This window comes from Somniosus microcephalus, chromosome 3 (assembly GCF_052327205.1).
Source record: "Somniosus microcephalus isolate GS21.2 chromosome 3, FLI_Smic_1.0, whole genome shotgun sequence".
NCBI lineage: Eukaryota > Metazoa > Chordata > Chondrichthyes > Squaliformes > Somniosidae > Somniosus > Somniosus microcephalus.
In genome coordinates, this window is record NC_140989.1 from 342,430,839 (window position 1) to 342,456,326 (window position 25,488).

At 46.2% G+C, this 25,488-nt stretch overlaps 1 protein-coding gene across 1 annotated transcript in view; it reads left to right on the forward strand.

The window, feature by feature from the left end:
• The window catches only part of LOC147122292 (dihydropyrimidine dehydrogenase [NADP(+)]-like), a 1,139,740-nt gene that overhangs the window by 237,092 nt on the left and 877,160 nt on the right, over nt 1-25,488 (forward strand). The window contains exon 2 of the mRNA XM_085983269.1: nt 22,008-22,118. Within this exon, the coding sequence (XP_085839395.1) occupies nt 22,008-22,118 (111 nt within the window). The remainder of the gene's footprint in view (nt 1-22,007; nt 22,119-25,488) is intronic.

A 25,488-nucleotide genomic window follows, 5' to 3' on the forward strand; every position in this document is an offset into this window, starting at 1 on the left:
GATAAAAATTAAAATAAATTAAATTGCAATGATGCCTAAACATGGGAACATTAATACCTTTGATAGCGACATCGAAGATTGGGCCATGTATGTAGAACGCATACAAAATTATTGTAAAGCAAATAAAATCCCAGATGAAGAGAAAGCACTAACATTATTAAACTTAATGGGTGCGAAGACATACGGGCAATTGAAACACCTTTTATCACCAGATGAACCGGCGGATAAGACGTTCGAGGAGATTGTTACTGTCCTGAAAAATCATCTAAACCCCACGCCGCTGATGCTAGCGGAATGATTTAAATTTTACAGCAGAAGGCAGCTGAAGGATGAAAGCAATGCTGAATATTTAATGGAATTGCGTAAACTAGCAAAGTACTGTCAGTTTGGAACGAGACTGACAGAGGCGCTACGAGATAAATTTGTGTGTGGTTTATTAAAAGAAGATACACAAAAGCGACTGCTCGAGGAGAATGAGCTGACGCTTGAGAAAGCGGTCACTATGGCAGCAGCACACGAAGCCGCAGCGAGAGGCACGGCAGTAATGCAGCTACGGTCACCGGAACTCAGTACAAATAAATTGGGTTTGAGTACTGTAAAATGTTATCGTTGTGGAAAGACAACGCACGATCAGAACCAGTGTTGGTTTAAAAACCAAGAATGCAGAACGTGTGGCAGGCTTGGCCACATAGTTAAAGTATGCCGGTCAGGAAAGAAGACCAGCAACAAAAAGTCACCGCAAGGAAAATACATAAAGGTACACAAGGTGACAAAGAACAGTTCGACCGAACAGAAGTCAGATTCAGACGCTAGCAGTAATGAACTGGGTAGCTTAAGAGTACACAATGTTGGTAAGGATGCAGATCTCCAGACAATTTGGGTCACCCTTCAGATAGCAGGAGTCCAAGTAAAGATGGAATTGGACACTGGATCGGCATTGACGGTCATGAATAAGAAAGATTACAAAAGGTTATTCCAACATATTCCCCTACGGGATACGGAGATTATATTGAAAACATACACGGGACAAAGAGTGTACCCCATCGGAAAGATAGAGGTAAAAGTGGTCCACAAGGGTGAAGAAAGCCAAGTAATGGACTTATATGTGCTACCTGAAGGAGGTCCACCACTACTGGGATGGGAGTGGATTAGGAAAATGAATATGGACTGGCACTCCTTGAAGGCACTAACGGTAGATTCCGGGGAAACAGATGTCAAACCTAAACGATTGTCCAAAATATTGGATGATGCTAAAGAGGTGTTCCAGCAGGGACTGGGAACACTGAGAGGAATTACGGCAAACATCAAGATTGATGAACATGCACACCCAAAATTTTTTAAAGCCAGACCGGTACCCTATGCAATACGACCTACTGTAGAAGCGGAACTGGAAGTGCTAGAACGTTCAGGTGTACTGTCTAAGGTAGATTGGAGTGAGTGGGCTACGCCCATTGTTCCCGTTATGAAATGTCCTTCGAGCAACAAGCCAGGAGAACCAGGGAAGGTTCGCATCTGTGGAGATTTCAAAATCACCGTTAATCCGGTGCTTCACACGGTGCAGTATCCGCTTCCGCGGATTGAGGATATTTTTGCTTCATTGTCTGGCGGGAAACACTTCACCAAGATAGACCTGGCGCAGGCGTACTTGCAGATGGAGGTTGAAGAAGAGTCACGGCAATACCTCACGATCAACACGCATCGAGGTTTGTACCGGTACAATAGGCTGGTTTTTGGAGTGGCATCGGCTCCAGCAATTTGGCAGAGGGCCATGGAGCAGGTATTACAGGGAATTCCAGGCACACAATGTTACCTGGACGATATTCTGATTACAGGTGATGGTGATGAAGAACACCTCGCAAACTTGGAATTGGTGCTCAACAGACTGAAAGAGTATGGACTTAGAGTTAATCAGCAGAAATGTGAGTTCTTCCAGAAGCGGATCTCGTACTGTGGTCATGTCATTGACCGGGAGGGGCTTCATAAGTCTCCTGACAAGATAGAGGCAGTTGTAAAGGCTCCCGCTCTGGATAATGTCTCTCAGTTGAGGTCGTTTCTAGGATTGATTAACTATTACCATAAATTTCTACCAAATCTATCCACGGTACTGCACCCGCTAAACGCTCTTTTACAGAAGGGGGTACCATGGGAATGGAGCGAAAACTGTAAGAAGGCATTTCGCAAAAGCAAAGAATTGATCACCTCAGAGGAAGTGTTGGCTCACTTCAACCCGACACTGCCTATTCGGTTGGCTTGTGATGCTTCTCCATATGGTATTGGGGCAGTACTCTCACACAAGTTGCCAAATGGCAGGGAAAGGCCAGTCGCGTTTGCATCCAGATCATTGACCTCCACTGAGCGCAACTATGCACAGATCGATAGGGAGGCTCTCAGCCTTGTATGGGGAGTGAAGAAGTTTAATCATTACCTGCAGGGCCAAAAATTCACACTTCTGACAGACCATCAGCCGTTGGTATCCATTTTTAACCCTAAGAAGGGTGTTTCAGTGATGACAGCACAGCGTCTCCAGAGATGGTCCCTTTTCCTAGGGGCACATCAATATCAAATAGAATTCAAAGGTACGAAGCAGCATGGCAATGCTAATGGGCTGTCGCGCCTGCCACTACCTGAAGAAGAAGAAACGACAAAAGTTGACCCTGTTGAGTTATTTCATTCGACCATCATCGAGTGTTTACCAGTCACCAATGCAAGTATTGAAAGAGAAACCAGGAACGACCCGACACTGTCCAGAGCCTACGAGGTGACAGTGAAAGGATGGCCAACACGTGGTGATCCTCTGTTACCGGCATTCTCGGCAAGGCGAGACCAGCTGTCCGTCTGCCATGGTACTTTGATGTACGGGACAAGAGTGATTATTCCTCCCAAGTTAAGGGAAAGAGTTCTAAAAGAACTGCATGAAGGTCATCTGGGGGGAGTTAAGATGAAAAGTCTTGCTAGGGCTTATGTATGGTGGCCGGGTATTGACCAACAGATAGAGGAGTTGACGAAAAGCTGCGCTGGGTGCCAAAAAGTGCAAAATGCACCTCCGATCGCACCACTACACCCATGGGAATGGCCTTCAGCCCCATGGCAACGCATACATATTGACTTTGCTGGTCCATTCATGGACTCCATGTTCCTAATTGCGGTGGACGCACATTCCAAATGGCCAGAAGTGATCAAGATGAATACCACTACTTCAGAAAAGACAATTGCGGTGTTAAGAACAATATTCGCAAGGAACGGATTGCCAGAACAGATCTGTTCGGACAACGGACCACAGTTCGTGTCGGAAGAATTCCAAAAATTCTTAAAGAAGAATGGGGTGAAACATTATACCTCTGCCCCATATAATCCGGCGACAAACGGGTTGGCCGAGAGATTTGTCCAAACATTCAAAAAGGCAATAAAGGCCATGAACGATGATCAGATTCCGCTACAGCACAAGGTGGACAATTTCCTAATGGCATATCGAAACGCCGCTCATGCAGTGACTAACCAAAGTCCTGCCATGATGTTTTATAACAGGAGGTTGCGGTCCAGGTTGGACTTGTTAAAACCAAATGTGCGGAGGGAAGTGGAAAACAAACAGTTCCGGCATATTAATAACAAGACCACTCGAAGTTTCGATGTAGGACAACCAGTGTTGGCAAAGGGCTATGGAAACGAAAAATGGCAGTCCGGAACAATTTGGGCCAGACAAGGACCTCTGATGTACACAGTAGATATTGGTAACAATGTGATAAGGCGTCATGCGGATCAACTGGTAGAATCGAGAGCAAGGGTCGAACCCATGGTTGCGACAGAGACAACTGGGGAAGACGTTAATGAACCTGAAGCATCTACCTCGGCAGGGAATGTACCTAATGATGATAACACCCAATGCATGGGAGACCAACTAGAGGAGTCACCTCAGCAACAGGAATCAGAGACCACTGAAATGCGTTATCCAAACCGAATCAGAAGGCCTCCTGAGAGACTGAACCTTTGAACTGTTTATACCTGAAGTTATATATGTTATTATGTTATGTTAAATGGGGATATGACTGTTAAGCTAAAAAGGGAGGATTGTGGTGTATGTAACCTGTTCCACCTTAAGAGAACTTAAGCCTGTTCCACCTTAAGAGATGTACTACTTTCTCTGGCTGCTGTATACGTAATACCGGTGGTGACCACCGGTATATAAGCACTGTGTAGTAATATTGTATTTAGTATAGTCCTGACCTCCAACCAGTAAAGACCTGTTGAACTTTAATCTTGTAGTCTGTGTTAGTAATTACAACTAGAACACACAGACTTAACACTAACCTTTTGAGTTTTGTGCACCAGGACCCCCAGATCCCTTTGTACTTCAGTACTTTCCAGTTTCTTGCCATTAAGATAATAACTTGCTCTACGATTTTTCCTGCCAAAGTGCATAACCTCACACTTTCCAGTATTGTATTCCATCTGCCAAATCTCTGCCCACTTACATAGCCTGTCTATGTCCCCTTGCAGGTTTTTTATGTCCTCCTCACTCACTACTTTCCCTCCCATCTTAGTATTATCGGCAAACTTTGATATGTTACACTCGGTCCCCTCCTTCAAATTGTTAATATAGATTGTAAAGAGTTGGGGACCCAGCACTGACCCCTGTGGAACACCACTAGTTACTGATTGCCAGTCCGAGAATGAACCATTTATCCCAACTCTCTGCCTTCTGTTAGATAGCCAATCCTCTATCCATGCCAGAATATTACCCCCAATCCCGTGATTTTTTATCTTAAGCAATAATCTTTTGTGTGGCACCTTGTCAAATGCCTTTTGGAAGTCTAAATACACTATGTCCACTGGTTCCCCTTTATCCACCCTATATGTTACTTCCTCAAAGAACGCCAGCAAATTTGTCAAACATGACTTCCCCTTCATAAAACCATGCTGACTTTGTCCTATTAAATTATGATTATCCAAATGTCCTGTTACTGTCTCCTTAATAATGGACTCCAATATTTTACCTACCACAGATGTTAGGCTAACCGGTCTATAGTTTCCAGCCTTCTGTCTACTGCCCTTTTTAAATAAGCATTAGCAGTTTTCCAGTCTGCCGGGACCTTTGCTGAGTCCAGGGAGTTTTGGAAAATTATTACCAATGCATCCACAATCCCTACCGCCACTTCCCTCAAGACCCTAGGATGTAAGCCATCAGGTCCAGGTGATTTATCCGCCTTGAGTCCCATTATTTTACCGAGTACCACTTCCTTAGTGATTTTGATCATGTTTAGCTCCTCCCCCCCTATAGCCCCCTGTTTGTCCAGTGTTGGGATATTCTTAGTGTCTTCTACTGTAAAGACTGATACAAAATACAAAATATACAAAAAATTGCCATCTCCATATTTCCCACCATTAATTTCCCGGTCTCATCCTCTAAGGGACCAACATTTACTTTAGCCACCCTTTTTCTTTTTATATAACTATAAAAACTCTTACTATCTGTTTTTATATTTTTTGCTAATTTACTTTCATAATCTATCTTCCCTTTCTTAATCAATCTTTTTGTTATTTTTTGCTGTCTTTTAAAGTTTTCCCAATCCTCTATCCTCCCACTAGATTTGGCTACCTTATATGCCCTTGTTTTTAGTCAAACACTAGCCTTAATTTCTTTTCTTAGCCACGGATGGCTGTCTTTTCTTTTACACCCTTTTCTTCTCAGTGGAATATATTTTTTTTGGAAGTTGTAAAATAACTCCTTAAATGTACACCACTGATCATGTATCATCTTACCCTTTAATCTATTTTCCCAATCCACTCTACTCAATTCCGCTCTCATACATATTCAAAATAGTTGTGATTTTTTTAATTAGTTAATAACCAAATGAGTTCAAATAAAATGTACACTCTTATCTTTCATTAATTAATATATTACTGTTACAGTTTGGACTTTGTTTCAATAAAATAGCGGAGCAATTTCAGAATACCGTGTTAAATATTTATACACTGCCATCCCATGGTGTAATTTCAGGATCCTTGTTTTTCTTGCACCCCACACTCTTGGCTCTGGTTCCTATATGTTAATCAATCACTTTAGTAAATCAGCCATATGTTATCTGTCATTTGAATTAGGATATCCACAGACACTAGTCAAAATTTGTGCCTGAAAATGTTTTGAGCTTAATCTCCTGCAAGGGAATTACAGTGCTGTGACATTGGTGGTAATTTTAATCTGACCTGCCTGGCGGGGAACTGAGGGCATCGGATCGACTGCCTGTTTTGCACCACCCCAACATTGACTTCAATGGAAATTAAAATCAGGCCCAGTGTAAAACGGGCGGCCGACCGGATCCCTCCAGTTTCTCACCTAATTTTTAAAATTGAATTCAAATTCTCAAGCTACCATGGTGGGATGTGAACTCTTAGGGATTTTTACCCCCAAAAAACGTCTGGGTTGGGGTCGGGGGTGGGAGGTTAAAGTGTTAAAAAATACCCTCCCAACCCCAACCTGCCCACTTCCGGTTTTAACGGAGGCGGGACGGGCAGCCAACCCGCGCCCAGGAGGCGGGCCGCCTATTTAAATATTATAATGAGGCTGGCATGCCTCAGATTTAACCACCATTGCAAATTTAATTCTGGCTCAGACCTCGGGTAACCTGCCAGCTAAAGTAAGACGAGGACTGCTGGATCCAGGAGGTAAATGCCTTTACAATTACCAATGCTCCCACCTCCGATGCTCCGGCCACATCCTCTCTTTCCCAACCCCCGCCCCCACAGATCCTCCTCTAGTCCCTGGCCCCACCCGATCCCTCCCTCCCTCACTCGTCTCTGCGGCCTAGTGCCACAGGCCTACCCGCCTGCAGCTAGCCAGCCTCTTCATCTGACTGGCTGCAGTGGGAAACAGACCTTTGAAATGCTAATCAGGCCCTGCTGTTAAATTCGGCAGGGCCTGCGGGAAACCTGTTCTCCCGGGTTTCCCGATGGCTTCCTAGCCTCCAGCTCCCAACCTGCCATCTCCATTAAAATTCCGGCCTTATTGTCTAGATCATAGTCCAGGCCTCCATATAGCACCTTTCATGTCCCAAAGTGTTTTACAGCCTTTGAAGTACTTTTTGAAGTGTAGTCACTGTTGTAATGTAGGGTAACGCAGCCAATTTTCACACAACGTCTCAGCAAAGAGATAAATGGCCAGATGAACTGTTTTACTCATGTTGGTTGAAGGATAAATGTTGGACAAAACACAGGGGGAACTCCTTTACGAATAGTGCCATGGGATCTTTTATGTCTAACTGAAGAGGGCAGACAAGACCGCAGTTCAATATCTGATTGTGCAGCACTCCACCATGGGCTCGAACTCGGACTGTTCTCCAGACTGCTTCCTGGGATGGGGGGATTGTCCTATGAGGAGAGATTGAGTAGACTGGGCCTATATTCTCCAGAGTTTCAAAGAATGAGAGGGGATCTCATTGAAAGAGTGGGAGAGCAATAGTGGTAGGGGATTCTATAGTAAGGGGAACAGATAGGCGTTTCTGTGGCCGTAGACGTGAATCCAGGATGGTTTGTTGCCTCCCTGGTGCCAGGGTCAAGGATATCACTGAGCGGCTGCAGGGCATTCTGGAGGGGGAGGGTGAACAGCCAGAGGTCGTGGTCCACATTGGTACCAACGACATAGGTAAAAAGAGGGATGAGGTCCTGCAGCAAGAATTTAGGGAGCTAGGTAGAAGATTAAGGAGCAGGACCTCAAAGGTTGTAATCTCTGGATTACTCCCGGTGCCACGTGCTAGTGAGTATAGAAATAGGAAGATAGAACAGATGAATGCGTGGCTAAAGGGATGGTGCAGGAGGGAGGGCTTTAGTTTCCTGGATCACTGGGTCTGCTTCTAGGAAAGGTGGGACTTGTACAAGTCGGACGGTTTACACCTGAACCAGAGGGGAACTAATATCCTTGCGGGGAGGTTTGCTAGCATTGCTGGGGGGGGTTTAAACTAACTTGGCAGGGGGATGGGGTACAGAGTGGAGCTATAGTAGGGGGTGATTTACAGCCAAATACAGAGGGAAAAACAAGTCAGCTGGGAAGGCAGAGCAAATATGTGAAGGCAAAAGGGAATATGGCAGGGCTGGAAGGCATTTATTTTAATGCAAGGAGTCTTGCAAATAAGGTGGATGAACTGAAGTTGTTGTTGAACACATGGGAGTACGATATTGTTGCCATCACGGAGACATGGTTGAGGGAGGGTCAGGACTGGCAGCTCAATATTCCGGGGTATAGAATCTTCAGGCGAGACAGAGGGGGGTGTAAAAGGGGAGGGGGTGTTGCAATATTAATTAAGGAGTCAATTACTGCTGTAAGGAGGGATGATATATTAGCGGGTTCCTCAAATGAGGCCATATGGGTAGAACTTAAAAACAAAAAGGGGGCAAGCACTTTGCTGGGAGTGTACTATAGGCCCCCAAACAGTCAGGGGGAGATAGAGGAACAGATATGTAGGCAAATCTCAGAGAAGTGTGAAAATAATAGGGTAATAATAGTGGGGGATTTCAACTTCCCCAATATAAATTGGGATAGTCAGAGTGTGAAAGGCTTAGAGGGTGCAGAATTCTTAAAGTGCATCCAGGAGAGCTTTTTGAGCCAACATGTAGAAAGTCCTACAAGAGAGGGGGCGGTACTGGACCTAATTCTGGGGAATGTAGCCGGGCAAGTGGTGGAAGTATCAGTAGGAGAGCATTTTGGCGACAGTGACCATAATTCGGTGAAATTTAAGGTGGTCATGGAAAAAGACAAAGACGGCCCGGAAATAAGGGTTCTAAATTGGGGGAAGGCCGATTTTAATATGATAAGGCAGGATCTGGCCAAAGTGGACTGGGAGCAGCTACTTATAGGAAAATCCACATCAAAACAGTGGGAGACTTTCAGAAGGGAAATAGAGAGAGTACAGCGCCAACATGTTCCTGTAAAGGTCAAGGGTGGGACCAACAAGCAAAGGGAACCTTGGATGACAAGGGAGATACAAAAATGCATTAGAAATAAAAGGGGGGCTTTTGGCAGTTACAAAAGACTAAAGACGGAAGAAGCCCTAGAGGAGTATAAAAAGTGCAGGGGCATACTTAAAAAAGAAATTAGGAGGGCGAGGAGGGGCCATGAAATAACACTGGCGAGCAAAATAAAGGAAAATCCTAAGATGTTTTATAAGTATATTAAGGGCAAGAGGATAACCAGGGAAAGGGTAGGGCCCATTAGGGACCAAAGTGGCAATCTGTGTGTAGAGCCAGATGATGTAGGCGGGGTTTTAAATGAATTTTTTGCATCTGTGTTCACTATGGAGAAAGACGATGCAGACATAGAAATCGGGCAAGGGGACTGTGACATACTTGAACATATTAGCATCGAGAGGGAGGAGGTGCTAGCGGTTTTAGCAGGCCAAAAAGTGGATAAATCCCCAGGCCCGGACGAGATGTATCCCAGGCTGCTGTGGGAGGCAAAGGAGGAGATTGCAGGGGCTCTGACACAAATTTTCAGAACCTCTCTGGCCACAGGGGATGTACCAGAGGACTGGAGAACAGCTAATGTAGTACCATTATACAAGAAGGGTAGCAGGGATAAACCAGGGAATTACAGGCCAGTGAGCCTAACATCTGTGGTAGGGAAATTATTGGAAAAAATTCTGAGGGACAAAATTAGTCTCCACTTGGAGAGGCAAGGATTAATCGGGGATAGTCAGCATGGCTTTGTCAAGGGTAAATCATGTCTGACAAATCTGATTGAATTTTTCGAGGGGGTGACTAGGGAGGTGGATGAGGGAAATGCTGTGGATGTGGTTTACATGGACTTCAGTAAAGCTTTTGACAAAGTCCCGCATAGGAGACTGGTCAAGAAGGTAAGAGCCCATGGGATCCAGGGTGCCTTGGCGCGTTGGATCCTAAACTGGCTGAGTGGCAGGAGGCAGAGGGTGATGGTCGAAGGTTGCTTTTGTGACTGGAAGCCTGTGTCCAGTGGGGTACCTCAGGGATCGGTGCTGGGTCCCTTGTTGTTTGTGATCTACATAAATGATTTGGATGAGAATGTTAAAGGTATGATCAGTAAGTTTGCAGATGACATGAAAATTGGTGGGGTGATAAATTGCAAGGAGGAAAGCCTCAGGCTACAGGACGATATAGACAGGTTGGTCAGTTGGGCGCAAAAGTGGCAAATGGAATTTAACCCTGAAAAGTGCGAGGTGATGCATTTTGGACGGACAAATAAGGCAAGGGAATACACAATGAGTGGTAGGACCCTAGGAAGTACAGAGGGCCAGAGGGACCTTGGTGTACATGTACATAGATCTCTGAAGGCAGCGGAACAGGTAGATAAGGTGGTTAAAAAGGCATATGGGATACTTGCCTTCATTAGCCGAGGCATAGAATATAAGAGCAGGGAGGTTATGATGGAGCTGTACAAAACGCTGGTGAGGCCACAGCTGGAGTACTGTGTGCAGTTCTGGTCGCCTCACTATAGGAAGGATGTGATTGCTTTGGAGAGGGTGCAGAGAAGATTCACCAGGATGTTACCTGGGATGGAGCGCCTCAGCTATGAAGAAAGACTAAACAGGCTGGGGTTGTTTTCCTTGGAGCAAAGAAGGCTGAGGGGGGACCTGATTGAGGTGTACAAAATGATGAGGGGCATAGATAGGGTAGACAAAGAGGAACTTTTCCCCTTAGTAGGGGGGTCAATAACAAGGGGGCATAGATTCAGGGTAAGGGGCAGGAGATTTAGAGGGGATTTGAGGAGGAACTTTTTCACCCAGAGGGTGGTTGGAATGTGGAACTCAATGCCTAAAAGGGTGGTAGAGGCAGGAACCCTCACAACATTCAAGAAGCATTTGGATGAGCACTTGAAATGCCATTGCATACAGGGCTATGGACCAAATGCTGGAAAATGGGATTAGACTGGACAGGGATGGGTGGGCGGCGCAGACACGATGGGCCGAAGGGCCTCTTTCTGTGCTGTAAAACTCTATGACTCTATGACTCTATGACTCTATGAAACATACAACATTCTTACAGGGCTTGACAGGGTAGATGCAGGGAGGATGTTTCCCCTGGCTGGGGAATCTAGAACCAGGGGTCACAGTCTCAGGATAAGGGTTGGGCCATTTAGGACTGTTTGAGAAATTTCTTCACTCAGAGGCTGGTGAATCTTTGGAATTCTCTACCCCAGAGGGCTGTGGAGGCTCAGTCATTGGGTATATCCAAGACAGAGACCGATAGATTTTCGGATATTTAGTGAATCAAGGGATATGGGGATAGTGCGAGAAGGTGGAGTTGAGGTAGAAGATCAGCCATGATCTCACTGAATGGCGGAGCAGGCTCGAAGGGCTGAATGGCCTACTCCTGCTCCTATTTCTTATGTTCTTATGACCTTCTGACTTGGAAGCGAGGCTGCTACCACTGAGCCTAGGCTGACACTTTAGATGTTGATCTATAAGATCAGTATAGTTGAGATGGAAAGAGCTTCCATTTTCCTGTCTTGTCAATTGGCTTTTTGAAGCAATGCCTGCAACATTCACTAAATTCTGTTTTTTCTGATTTATTTTCTAAAAACTGTGCATTTTTTGCTACATTGTGACATATCAAACCATAAACACCTTAACTGCAATTAATCCTAACACGTAGAGGTTAGATGAGTGAAGAGAAAGTTAGCTTCCCTACGCTTGGCTTTGTTTTCATCCTGGCCGGCCTCCCACCTTGCACCCTCCATAAACTTGAGCTTGTCCAACACTCTGCTGCCCTTATCCCAACTGGCACCAAGTCTCGTTCACCCATCACCCCTGTGCTCGCTGATCTAGATTGACTCCCTTTCCGGCAACACCTCGATTTTAAAATTCTCATCCTTGTTTTCAAATCCCTCCATGGCCTCGCCCCTTCAGCAGCCTGCGCCCTAAGTTCTGGAATTCTCTCCCTAAAGCGCTCTCTCCTCCTTTCAAGATGTCCATTTCAAACCTACATCTTTGACCAAGCTTTTGGTCGCATATCCTAATCGCATAAGTGGCTTGGTGTCAAATGTTATTTGATAACGCTCCTATGAAGCGCCTTGGGGCTTTTACTGCGTGAAAGGCGCTATATAAATGCAAGTTGTTGTTGTTGCTGGTTTCATCACAGTTCGAGTGCAGCAGATATATTTTTGTGAAAAAGAATTTCCTTGAAGAGGCACTGTTCACTCTGCCTCTATCGAAAACAAAAAATTGAAGTTTGCAGTAATTTATACACAGGAATTGGAAGGATCTTACAGTTCACATGAGGCTATCATGAACAAAGCTCTTCTATGCAGTCTAACTCCAGCTTATATCAGTCTCAGAACAGCATGTTGTATAGCATGTTGCTCAGCCAGCAGGCTTGAGTTACACTGCTGACTGCACTTCACATTGAACTTGCTGAATGTGGAGCTTGAATGCACGGGCAGGCTCAGTTTCCCCAGACAGCTCATTTTTAATGTTATACGAGCACAGGCAGGAACACAGTTTCTGCCATAACATTAAAGAATCAAAGTAAGTTTATAAATTTCCCGGGAGGTTTAATGGACTTTTAAAATATGGCTTTCCAAATGGCTACAGCTGCATTGTGAATTAGATGTGGTGTGAGACCACACATTGGAGGTTGTCTCAAACTTCTGATCAATGCATTTGGAAGCAAGACTGCTAACTTGACTTCTGAGTGATATTGCGACTTTTGTTTGGTTGATTTGCACCCACGACTGTTGCACATCAATACATAAATTGTTAGTAAAACTGCAGTCAAACACAATGGGCAGGATTTTCATTGTGCCGTGTGTAGTGTCCGTGTGTTGATAAAGACACTGAAGACAGGAGTTGGTTCATAGGTGTTTACTAAGCAAAGTCTGGGGGGGGTTCTAACGGATACATACAATATACAGGCTTATATAGCCCGTGGCCATTACCGGCATTACAGCACACCTGGGGCTCTTAAAGGCACATACACTACACCGTGGAGTCGGGATTGGAGGCAGGCGGGGGTTAAAATCCCAAAATCAGGGGTCCCGACACCATCCCGCCCCAAACCCGCCTCCATGCCAATTTCAAAGGAGGCGGGTACCCGCCCCGCCCTGGGACCCGCCTACCCGAGGCGGGAAGGGATTAGTGCCAATTAACTGCCTGTTAACAGGTAGTTAACAGGCAGTTTTTAGCCTAATCCCTATTTTGAAGGTTGAACTGTGGGATTCCCGACGGCTCCAAACCACGCCAAGTTAGAGGAGTCGGGGCGTTGGGTTGAAGGGCTTGGAGGGGTCGAGATGTCGGTGTTCAGGTGAGTGATGTGTGCATGAGTGCAAAGGTAAGTGTGTTGGTGTGTCTAAAGTGATTAAAGAAGTGTAAATGACCTTTTCTTACCTTTACAGCCTTCCTTCCTTTAGGTCCTGGGAGTCCGTCATCTCACTGTCACAGAAAGCCGAATGGCTGCGAACTGTCAAAAGTGACAGCCTGCAGCTTTCTGTGCAGGAGAGATTCTAACTGAGTCTGTGGAGAAGGACTCAGGTTAGAAGTAAGACAGTCAGTGTTTCTGGGCAGGCTCAACAAGGTCAATCAAGTTAAAATCAGGTGGATTGGCTGCATCTCAATGGAGGCGGGACTACAACCCCGAAAGTTGTAGTCCCGCCTCCAACCAGACTCCTCAATGAAAATCCAACCCAATGGCTGCGATTCTACCGACCGAGGTGGGTCCGGGGCAGCCGGGGTCGGTGTCACGGTCCCAGCCCGCTGCCTACTGCAGCCCGCACTCTCCAAGTGATTTTCCCCTGATTGGACTTGTTAAACCAGCCTTGTGAGGTTCCCGGCCAATTAATTGGAAGCGGGTCCGATGACATCATTTGATGATGCGTCATCAGTCGGTTTCCTTAAAGGGACCATGGCCACATTGATTTTGACAGTTCTGCTGTCAGTGTTCTACAGCATTGAGGTGCTGTAAACACTGACAAGCACTGCACAGAGGTGCACGGCTGCACCCAGGCTCTCCCATTATGGAGGGAGTCACAGTACGCAGGGAGGTCTTCTTCCCTTCCAATGGGCGGAAGAGACCTCCCCAGCAGATCAACACAGCCTGGCTGCACATTGCACAGGAGGGCACAAGCAGGGATGTCTTCAGGAGGACCAGGCTGCAGTGGCACAAACCTTTCAATGATCTGAGCAGATCACAAAACGTTGCTGCACAGCCACACTCAACCTCATCCTGTTGTGCCACTCATCACATCCCCATCACTCTGCCTTCCCTACCCTACTCCTGCACATCCTTACTCACACCAACTTACCTTGCACCTCCACCCATCCCTCTCTATCTACATTATCACATCCCCACCTCACTAGCCACCCCTCACACTCACCCTCATCCTACTGCAAGCATACCAACTAACAACACACAACGGTAGGCACCTGGGTGGTTTAGCCAATGTTCATGTGATGTTTCTGTTAATGTGTTGTCAAACATTGAAATCTATATTTTCAACACTTTACCTTATTGGACAGATCTGTGCTCACCTTTGGAAGTGTCTTAGTGAGTTCCAGTGAATGTTGAGACATAACTTTCCACCACCCCCGCCAATTGTGATGAGTGTACATGGAATGGCTTGGGCATTGTAGGGGTGCTTTATGGTGTTGGTGTGGGTTGGTGTCAACCTGGCGCATCATGTGGCAGCCAGGGTGTACAGTGTCAAGTGAAGTAAATCTGGCCATGATGATGTCATCGCTGGCCTTGGGCAACAATGTTGTCAGGTGCTGATGCCCTGTGTCCTGTGCAGCATCAGGTGATTGCGGAGAAGGTTGGTGATGTTTTCGGTGGTGTTGGTGTGGCTGGTGAGGTTGGTGCTGGGGCTGATCGTGGAGGGATTCTGTGATAAATCCATGTAGTGGAACAAGAACTCGAAGAGGCGATATCTTGGAACTAGTACGGGTATTTTATTAAACAAACAGAGTAGCAAACATCATGCCTGCATCCTGGCATTCCACCTTTGCTGACCTTCACAGGAAGCAAACCTCTGACCTTAACAGGAAGCAAACCTCTGACCTTAGCAGCAGCATTGGCTACAGCACCACCTGGTGGATAACCTTAATCATAACATCCCGGATTACTATATCCCTCCCCCCTTAAGATTTCAGTATGAATTTCTTAACAGACAACCATTCCTGAGGGTCACATAAGGAGTCTCCATTCATCATGTTCCATACTTGATGAATCTAACAGTTCAGTATCAATCTCTCTGGTGGCTTGCGAGTCCTTTGTGAACGTCTAACAGTAAAGTCCCTGCTTGTTTGTTGTGAAGCCACCAGCTGCTCCTGAGCAGTGCTCAGAGTACCTGACTCTGCAACGATGGTTTCCTCTTGATGAATAGGTTCCTGTGGAATTGTCTCTGTCCCTGGGGGTGGCACCACAGATGCACTTGGATAACTGGGGGCAACCCTGTCTTCAGTCATTGCATCTGGAACCTTCATTTCAATTTCTCCTTGTCTGGGAAGTATCTGATCTACATGTCTGCGTACTACACTACCATCTCCCAACATGACCTTGTATGATACTGGACCTGTCATTGAGTCTATGAAGCCAGGAATCCACTTTGGTCCATAACTGAAATTACTGGTAAGGACCGCATCTCCTTCTCCAAAACTTCGGCTCTTTGTTCTTTTGTCATGGTTCTCTTTTTGTTTGTTTTGTCTGTTTTCCATTTTCCTTTTTATGTCTGGGTGGACAAGGTCAAGAGTGGAGCGTAGTCTACGACCTAATAACATTTCAGCAGGAGAGAGTCCTGTGGTGGATTGAGGTGTTATTCTGTCGCTGAACAGAACCCGTGACACTTTGGCTGCTAAACTCCCTTCTGCACTTTTTTTCATCATCTCCTTAAATGTTTGTACGGCTCTCTCCGCAAGTCCATTCGAGGACGGATGATATGAAGCCGAGGTCACCTGTACTATGCCATTTTTTTCAAGAACTCTTTTGTCTCTGTACTCACAAAACAAGTGGCATTGTCACTCACCACGATCTCCGGTAGCCCTTGATTGCTGAAGCTCCAACGCAGGCAGTCTATAGTAGTAGTGGCGGAAGCAGAATTTATAGGATAAACATCCATCCATTTGGAATGTGCATCAATGATTATGAGGAACATCTTCCCCATGAATGGACCCGCATAATCTAAGTGCAATCTTCTCCATGGTTTATCCGGCCACTCCCAGGGGTGGAGAGGAGTCGCTGCTGGTGCCTTCCGGTGTTCCTGACAAGTGCTGCATGTCTTGACTAGATTTTCTATCTCCTCATCTAGCTTTGGCCACCACAAGTAACTCCTAGCCAAGGCTTTCATACGCGAGACCCCAGGATGACGCTGATGTAGTTGCTCTAGGATAGACTGTCGTGCTGGCTGTGGAATAATCACTCGTGCTCCCCACAACATGCAACCATCCTGCACACTCAGCTCTGTTTTCCTGACACTGCAGCGTGTGAAGTCAGCCCCTTCCGGATGCTGTGGCCATCCCCTCACCACATATTCTCGAACTCTAGACAGTACTGGATCTTTACCTGTCCATGTTCTTACTTGCTCTGCAGTCACAAGTGCTGTGTCAGTGTCCTCCAACATCAAAACTCTGTCCTCTGGAGCTGCATGGATAGGTGTGCCTGGCAGTGGAAGACGGCTCAAGGCATCTGCGTTCCCATGGTACTTGCCCGCCTTGTAGACGATGACATACTCATATGCCCTCAACGTCACTGCACACCTCTGGATCTGGGGTGACACCATCTGTGGAACTGCTTTCATTTCATTGAAAAGAGAGAGAAGAGGTTTATGATCGGTGCATATGGTGAACTTCCTGCCATATATGTACTTGTGGAACCTCTGTAACCCAAACATTACTGCTAACCCCTCTTTGTCTAACTGGGAATAGTTTTTTTCCACTGGTGTTAGAGTTTGGGACATAAACCCTATTGGTCTTTCAGTTCCATCTTCCATGCAGTGTGAAAGAACTGCCCCGTAAGGTGAAGCGTCACAAGAGAGAATGATGTCTTTCTCTGCATTGTAGTGAACCAGCACATCCGACGACAGCATCAGTTTCTTGGACTGTTCAAATGAAGCCCCCTGCTCCTCTCCCCACTGCCACTGTGTCTCCTTGCGCAGTAGTTTGTGAAGAGGTGCTAACACAGTTGACAAGTTTGGTAAAAACCTGTTATAATAGTTCAGCAGTCCCAGGTAAGCTTTTAACTCAGCCACATTTGTAGGAGCAGGGGCATCCTGCAGTGCTTGTACCTTCTCCTTGAGTGGATGGAGCCCGGTGGTGTCCACTCTGTGTCCCAGGAACACTGCCTCATTTCCCAGGAAAGTGCACTTACTCCTCTTGAGCCAGAATCCAGCCCTCTCCAATCTCTGTAGTACCTCTCTCAGAGTGCTCAGATGCTCCTGGTCATTTCTTCCCGTCACCAGACTGTCATCCAGATAGATGGAAACATGTGGAATCCCTTGCAGTACACCTTCGATTGTCCTCTGGAAGATAGCTGGACAAGATGAGACACCAAACTGTAAGTGGTTATATGTAAACAAGCCCTTGTGTGTATTTATGGTGACATACTTCTTTGATTCATCAGCCAGTGTAATCTGCAAGTAGGCATGACTCATATCCAACTTTTTGAATTTCTTTCCTCCAGCCAGGTTTGCTAAGAGATCCTCTGTTTTGGGAATCAGATACTGCTCTAGTTTGGACATCCGATTGACTGTCAATTTATAATCTCCACAGAGTCTTACCGAATTGTCCGGTTTCAAAACGGGTACTATGGGAGCTGCCCATTCCGAACATTTCACTGGCTCCAGTATGTTCTCTCTCAATAGATGGTCAAGCTCAGCCTCTACCTTTGGCTTCATGGCATAAGGCACAGGTCGTTGTTTAAAAAACCTTGGTGGTGCCTCCTTGTCTACATAAATCTTAGCTGGGGGGCCATTAAATGTGCCAAGTTCCTCTTTGAACACATTCTCATATTCACTCAACACTTCTTGCAAAGTCAACTGTTTGCCCACATCTATTTGATTTACTGCTCCCCAGTCTAATTTAAGTTCTTTTATCCAGCCCCGACCTAACCGGTTTGGTCCGGTACCCGATACTATAACTACAGGTAGCTTTTCCACTGTGTCCCTGCATTGCACAGTTACATTAGCCGTACCTAATGTCGCTACTCATTCACCTGTATATGTTTTAAGATGCAGGGAGCAAGGCTTTAACTCTGGAACTTTTGCACGGTTCCACAATTTTGAGTACTCTGCCTTGTTCATTATGGTCACGCTGCACCCTGTATCCACTTCAAAGTTCACCTTAGAGTCATTTACTGTCAGTTGCAATGTGATAGGAGCCACTTTTGGAATGTTCTCTAACATGCTATACATTATGAACATGTCCTCTTCTTCCTCAGCCTTCCCCGCTGATGTGGTCTGCTCCATGTTTTTTCACTTCTCTCCCTTGGTTTTGCTGTCCTCCCCCTTTTGGTTTGGATTTCTCCACAGGTGATTTCGCCCTGCAAGCTCGTTTTATGTGTCCTTGTTTCCCACACTTGTAGCACTTTTCCTCCAGAAACCGGCATTCACTCGCCAGGTGATCGCCCTTGCATCTATAACATGCCTTCACATGCTCACGTTGTGGTTGCTGACGCATGTTCAACTTGTGCACAACAACCTGACCTGCAACTTGCATAGCATTAGCCCTGTCTGAATCCTGTATTTCTTTTACATCTCGGTTCGCTGTCTCTATGGCTTGAGCAAGTTCCAATGCTTTTTCATAAGTAAGCCCAGTCTCGGATAATAATCTACGCTGCATTCGGTCGTCCATAATTCCGTAAACTAGCCTATCTCTCAACATTTCCTTCAGGTTGTTCCCATAATTGCAATTTTGTGCTAATTTACACAACACCACTACATAGTCCATTACGCTCTCTTCCTCTTTCCTGTTCCTTGAATTAAACTTGAACCGCTGTACAATCTCACTAGGCTTAGGGTTGAAATGTTCTTTTAGCAAAGCCACTAATTCAAGAAATGATTTGTCTCCAGGCTTTTCAGGACTGAGCAGATTCCTCATCAAACTGTAGGTCTGGCTTCCCACTGAACTAAGCAAAATGGCTTTCCTTTTTCTGGCATCATTTATTTCATTTGCTTCGAAAAAATAACTCAACACTTCACAGTATTCTTCACAGGTTTGTGCTTGACTATCAAAAGCGGAAACCGTTCCTACCGTGGCAGCCATGCTCTCTTCCAACTGGTAGCTAACTTCAGCTCATGATTTTGTTGTTTAAAAGTCCTGGCCGACTTCTCTTTATCCAGGGTCCTTTTTACCTCATAGCCAAATGTGATAAATCCATGTAGTGGAACAAGAACGCGAAGAGGTGATGTCTTGGAACTAGTACGGGTATTTTACAGAGTAACAAACATCATGCCTGCATCCTGGCATTCCACCTTTGCTGACCTTCACAGGAAGCAAACCTCTGACCTTAACAGGAAGCAAACCTCTGACCTTAGCAGCAGCATTGGCTACAGCACCACCTGGTGTATAACCTTAATCATAACATCCCAGATTACTATAGATTCAGAGGACCAAGGTGAGATTTTTTTCAAAGGCATTGATGCTGCTGCAATAGATGGCAGCTGAAGTTGAGATGACAGAAGTGATCTGTCAATGGTGAGAGTCCTTGCTCCAAGGAGGTGACAGTAGATAGAGAGTTTACTCCAAAAACTTCCAAACTGCATGCAGCTCAAAAGTATCTTCCAAGTCCTGAAGTTTCAAGCTTCTGACATTGAAAAGTGAACAGCTGTGAAATGGCAGCTTTCATACCACTTTTGCAATAGTCACCTATTCACAGTAATGGGGAGACATTGAGAACCCGACCTACTTACCTGACGTTAATTCCGAACGATGTGAACCCTTTTAAAAAAAAAAGTGGGAAAATAGAAATAGGCTGGCAACTAGTAGTTAACAAGCGTTTAACAAGCATTTAACTATCTTAAATGCCTCCCCTGCCGTTTGGTGTCAGCTCTGTTCTGAAATTGCAGACCCGACACTTTGGAAACTTACATGGAGGCGGGTTCGGAGCGGGCTCCCAATCCGCTGTCAATCATTTCAATTTTCACAGTGGACCCACCTCCAAACCCACACACTGAGCGTCGGCAAAATTCAGCCCATATTATATCTATGACTTTTCTCTATTAGACCTTGTAGCTGCTCTTGATGAACCACATCCAAGACATGAAGCCCATTCTTAAGTTCTATAAAATAACTTCTCCAGGAGGATCTTAAAAATGGGTCTTTCACGAGAATGAACGGGGGCACTGTATCATTTGATCAGATGGCCAGCAGAACAGCAGGTGAACCGTTGGGGAAGTGCAGCAGGAGTTCCTGACCATTTTGAGGGCCAGGCATCACTTAAATAGAACTAAGGAGCTGCCCTCCCCTGGGGATATACTGGTGCAGTTTGATGGATTCAGGCGACCCAGAGGTCACCTGGCCGGCAACATAGCCCAAATTGGGTGGATGGTGAGGGGGGAGGGGGGATAAAACCCCTGTGCAGTGACCCAAATTATTTTTGTAGGGCCTGAGGGGAGCACTGCTGCTACTTCTGGCTTTCTGGCTCCACAAAAAATATTTTTTTCATCTACCTTTTGAGGACCTCTGCTTCTTGGCCAACAGGTGCTACTGAACAGAGCGTCAATGCCGGCACTTCGCTCAGTAAGCTGTGAATCGTGCTTTGGGGTCTTATCTACGATTTAAATGTATTCATGAGGCTCCCATCAAAATTAAGCTCTCGCCTCAGCCTCTTGTTAAACCAACAGTGGGGAAGATGGCTGCAGGGTGGAAAAGCATTGAGAATTCTACTGCCTAGATTTTAACTCCCATTACCACCTGGTTTCCATTGGGTGGAGGGAGTTAAAATCCCTCCCCTTCCCCCCATAAATATTTGTTGTGTAGTTAACAATGTTTCTAATAATCCTCTCTGAGAATAGATCCCTTGTCAAAATTAACTATATGTCCATTAGTAAACATTGGGCTAGGAATTCGGTGCATTTGCGCCTCCCGTTAGCGCCTCCAGGGGGTGCTAAGGGGGCGCAAAGAACTTTTCGCCCGGGCATGGTGCTGCTAACGACTTCCGCTAAATTCAGCGGGAGTTTAGCGGCGATGCTAACCGGTAGTGCCCCGCTCTGCTGTGCAGGTGATGACAACCGTGCGCAGCACCCCGTTTTCGCCCCACCTGCAAAATTGGCCCGCGCCCCCTGAATCTGCACTGGGCAATGGTGGCGACCGATTCAGGGGGCGGAAATGGAGCGGCAGGAGGCTCGGGGGAGGGTAAGTAAAGGGGAGGTGGCGGGCGGGGGAAAAAATACTCGGCCGACTTACTTGTCCAGGTGGGGCCCTGCAAAGTTGTGGGCTTGGGCCTTCCCCTTTAATGAGGGGAGGTGCCCCTCCAATACGTCAGCTCTACGTGGCCCAGTGCGTAGCGCTGCAGAATGCACCGCCCCGATATTCGGGGTTAGCACTCTAAGAAGGAAGTCGACCATTAGCAAAATGGTCGCTGACGAATTTTCCCCCCAATTTCTTTGTGGTTCAATGACTTTCAATACTTCAGCTTTTTTGGGAAACTTCATAATTGGCTTCCTGTTGTCAGACTCTAGGTTCATTTTGTAGAATTAGACAGAGTCAAGTACATGCATCTGAAGATACCAATTATCTCCATGCATTTAAACAAAAATCAGAAACGTTATTTTTAATCTCTTACAAAAACAATTCCAGTGCTCAAAAATTCTAAAACCTTATAATACAATAGCAACCATTTTATTTACATAATAGTTTCAAATATATTTATATTTTCTAATTTTATTTTTAAAATGTATTTTTAAAGCTACTGACATTATTTAAGCAGGGTGATTATTTTGAGTTTTGGTCACTTAACTGAGGAACTTGTAAATTGGGATATCTTTGAAGGAATAAAGTTAATTTATACTATGAACTTTACAGTCTTCAAAACAGGAAACTGCTAATATAACTGTGTTTTCATAGAATATACTGACGCTAAATCCACGTGTGAAGACTTGTGCATCTCTACGATCAACAGCAACAACTAAGATAGACAAAACACATTGGAAACGAAATGTTAATAAGAATTGCTCAGTAAGTATAGCTTTCAAAGGTCAATTTTATGTCTTAGTCAGTTATGCTGCTGAAATATTAAATTAGACAGAGTATGGCTGGAATTTTCCCCTAAAAAAAAGGATGGGTTTGGAGCCTGGGGGGCAGTTAAATTGTTAAAAATGGGATTCTCGACCTGATCCCGCCTCCAACCCGCCCATTTCCGGTTTTAATGGAGGCGGGACGGGGGCGGGACAGGGGTGCGGGCAACCAATCCGCTCCCAGGGAGCGGTGCATCAATTTAAATATTGTAATGCCTCAATTTAAATATTGTAATACCTCCATTTTGAATTTAACTACATGTGGGTGGGTTTCACACAATTCGTGAAACCCAGCAGTTAAACCAAGGCAGAGACTGCTCCATCCAGGAGGTAAGTGGCTACATACCCAGCTTCTGAATCCAGGGTCCTTACATAACCCACCCACCGCGATCGGAAACCCCCTCACAAGGCCTCCAATCACCTCCCCAGGCCTCCACCCACCGTGATCGGAAACCCCCTCACGAGACCTCCAATCACCTCCCCAGGCCTCTGATCACCATCATGAGGCCTCCTCTGCCAACCCACCGATGATGCTGAGGTCGGCCATACTCCTTCGGTGGCCGGCCCTGATCCTGTCTTCCCCTCCTTGCCGATCCCCGATCCCCAATCCCCGGCTGACCCCTCCCCTGTCGATCCTCCAGACCTCCCCCCACCCCGCCCCGCTCCGCCGATCTCCGACTGACCTCCCCCACCGATCCCGATCATCGGGCTGATCCCTGACCAACCCCATCCCCGACCCCAACCCCCGCGATCCCAAACCGATCCAGCCATACCCCAACCCCTCCCCTGCCAATCCCTGAGCAAGCCATTCCCCACCCCTTCCCCAACCGACCCCTCGCTCCCTCACCGCATCTGCACGCCTACCCACTGCAGACAGTCAGGTTCTCGATCTGGCTGGCTGCGGGCAGGAAGCTGAGGCCTCACATGCAAATCAGCCCCTGCCGTTAAAGTCGGCAGGGCCTGCGGGAAACTGGCCTCCCGGGTTTCCCACCTGCCTCGGAGGCCCCCCACCCCCAACCCGCCTACCTGGACAACATTCCTGCCGATGTAATTGTGTATTTTGTTTGCCATGGGGATGTATCTGTGAGGTATAATGCATGCCCAGAAGTGATTACAAGAAAGATATTTTATCAAAGGTTCCAGATTGCCTGATCAAAATGTTTGCATTTTAGTCTTGTAGTTACTAACCATTATTTGAACCTGAAAAGAGCCTTGAATTCACTTGCTGACATTTTTTTACTTCTTTCTGTATTGAATTTGATGGAGTGATAACAACAACAGTGTCATAGGGGGGAATTTTTCGGAGGGTCAGTGGACTCGTTCGTTGGCGGGTCGGGTGGGAAAATGATTTTATTTGAAAGCGGGTTGGGACCCTGCTGTCAACCCACCACTACATGCCTTTCCCAGATGTCGGGTCTGTCAGCGCTGAACAGACCCAACATGCAGCGGCGGGGGAGGCAATTCAGGTCATTATGACCTTGTTAACCACCCATTAAGAAGTATTATGAGCACACCGTTACATTTTATGAGGTCGCCCATGGGGTCCACGCTGCTCGGAGATCACATCAGGTAAGCAGGTTGGGGGTTCTATGATCATCTCATTACTTGACAGCTGCAAATGTGCTCTAAAAACTCCCATCTCACAGCTGTTCACTTTCCAAGCTCAGAAGCTGTTGCTTACTGCATTTGGAAGACAGATTGAGTTTTATGCAGGTTGCAAGTGTTTGGAGTGAACTCTCTATCCAGTGTCACCTCATTGGAACAACCTCTCTCACCATTGACATCGCTTCTGTCATCTCAAGTTCACCTGCCATCAATTGCATCAGCATCAGTGCCCTTGAAACTATCTCACCTTGGTTCTCAGAATCCTACCATGATCAGCCCCAACACCAGTAGCACCAGGCACACAAGTAGCACCAACAACAACACCAATTTTCTCTGCAAGCAACTGATGCTGCACAGGACAGAGGGCATCAGCACCCAAGCATATTGCTGCCCAGGAGGCCAGGGATAGCCTCACCATGGCCACATTTACTTCACTTGACGCTGCACACTCTGGCTGCCACATGATGTGCCAGGTTGGCACCACCCCACACCAACACCATAAAGCATTCCTACAATGCCCAAGCCATTTGTTTTGCACTCATGATGATTGCGGGGGGTACCGTTATGTCTCACCATTCCCTGCATCTCACTAAGCCACTTCCAAAGGTGCAAACAAATCTGTCCAAGAACGCAAAGTGTTGAAAATAAAGGTTTCAATGTTTGACACCACATTAACAGAAACTTCACATGAACATTGGCTAAAACACACAAGTGCCTACCCTTGTGTGTAGTTAGTTGGTGTGATTGGATTAGGATGAGGGCGAGTGTGAGGGGTGGCTCATGAGATGGGGAAATGAGAATGTAGATAGAGAGGGATGGATGGAGGTGCAAGGTAAGTTGGTGTGAGTAAGGATGTGCAGGAGTAGGGTAGAGAAGGCAGAGTGATGGGGATGTGATGAGAGATACAACAGAATGAGGTTGAGTGTGGCTTTGCAGTAACGTTTCATGATTGAAAGGTTTGCGCCACTGTAGCCTGGTCCTCCTTACGACAGCTCTGCTTGTGTCCTCCTGTGCAATGTGCAACCAGGCTGCGTTGATCTCCTGGAGAGCTCTCTTCCGCCCATTGGAAGGGAAGAGAACCTCCCTGCGTGCTGTATCTCCCTCCATAAACATATGGAGTGAGTCATGGGATAGCCTGGGTGCAGCTGTGCACCCCTGTGCAGTGCTCGTCAGTGTTTGCAGCACCTTAATGCTGTAGAACACTGACAGCGCAAATGTCAAAATAAATTTGCACATGGTCCCTTTAAGGAAATTGGCTGATGATGCATCATCGAATGACATCATCAGACCCACTTCCTTCAATTGGCTGGCAAACATGCTGGGCTGGCTTAACAAACCCAATCAGGGGAAAATCATTTTGGACAGTGGGTTGGAGCCAGCAGCGGGGCCAGGACCCGCCACCGACGTCGCCCGCCACAGACCCACCTGGTTGGTAAAATCCAGCCCATAGATCCTAAAAGGCATTAATACATGAATAATTAATAATTGTGGTGCAATTAGTAGATTTACTGATTGTAAATACTTTGACCAATGAACACTGTAAGCCAGTAAACTACTGAACAAAATGAATTATCTGGATATGGTAATGTTTGATCTTCAATTCTAATATTATTGTGCTTGATTAGAACCTCACCACATTCCTGCTCCTTATTTTCCCCTCAGTGGTAAGTTAAATCTGAGCGCTAAGCTTAAAAAAACAAGTGTAC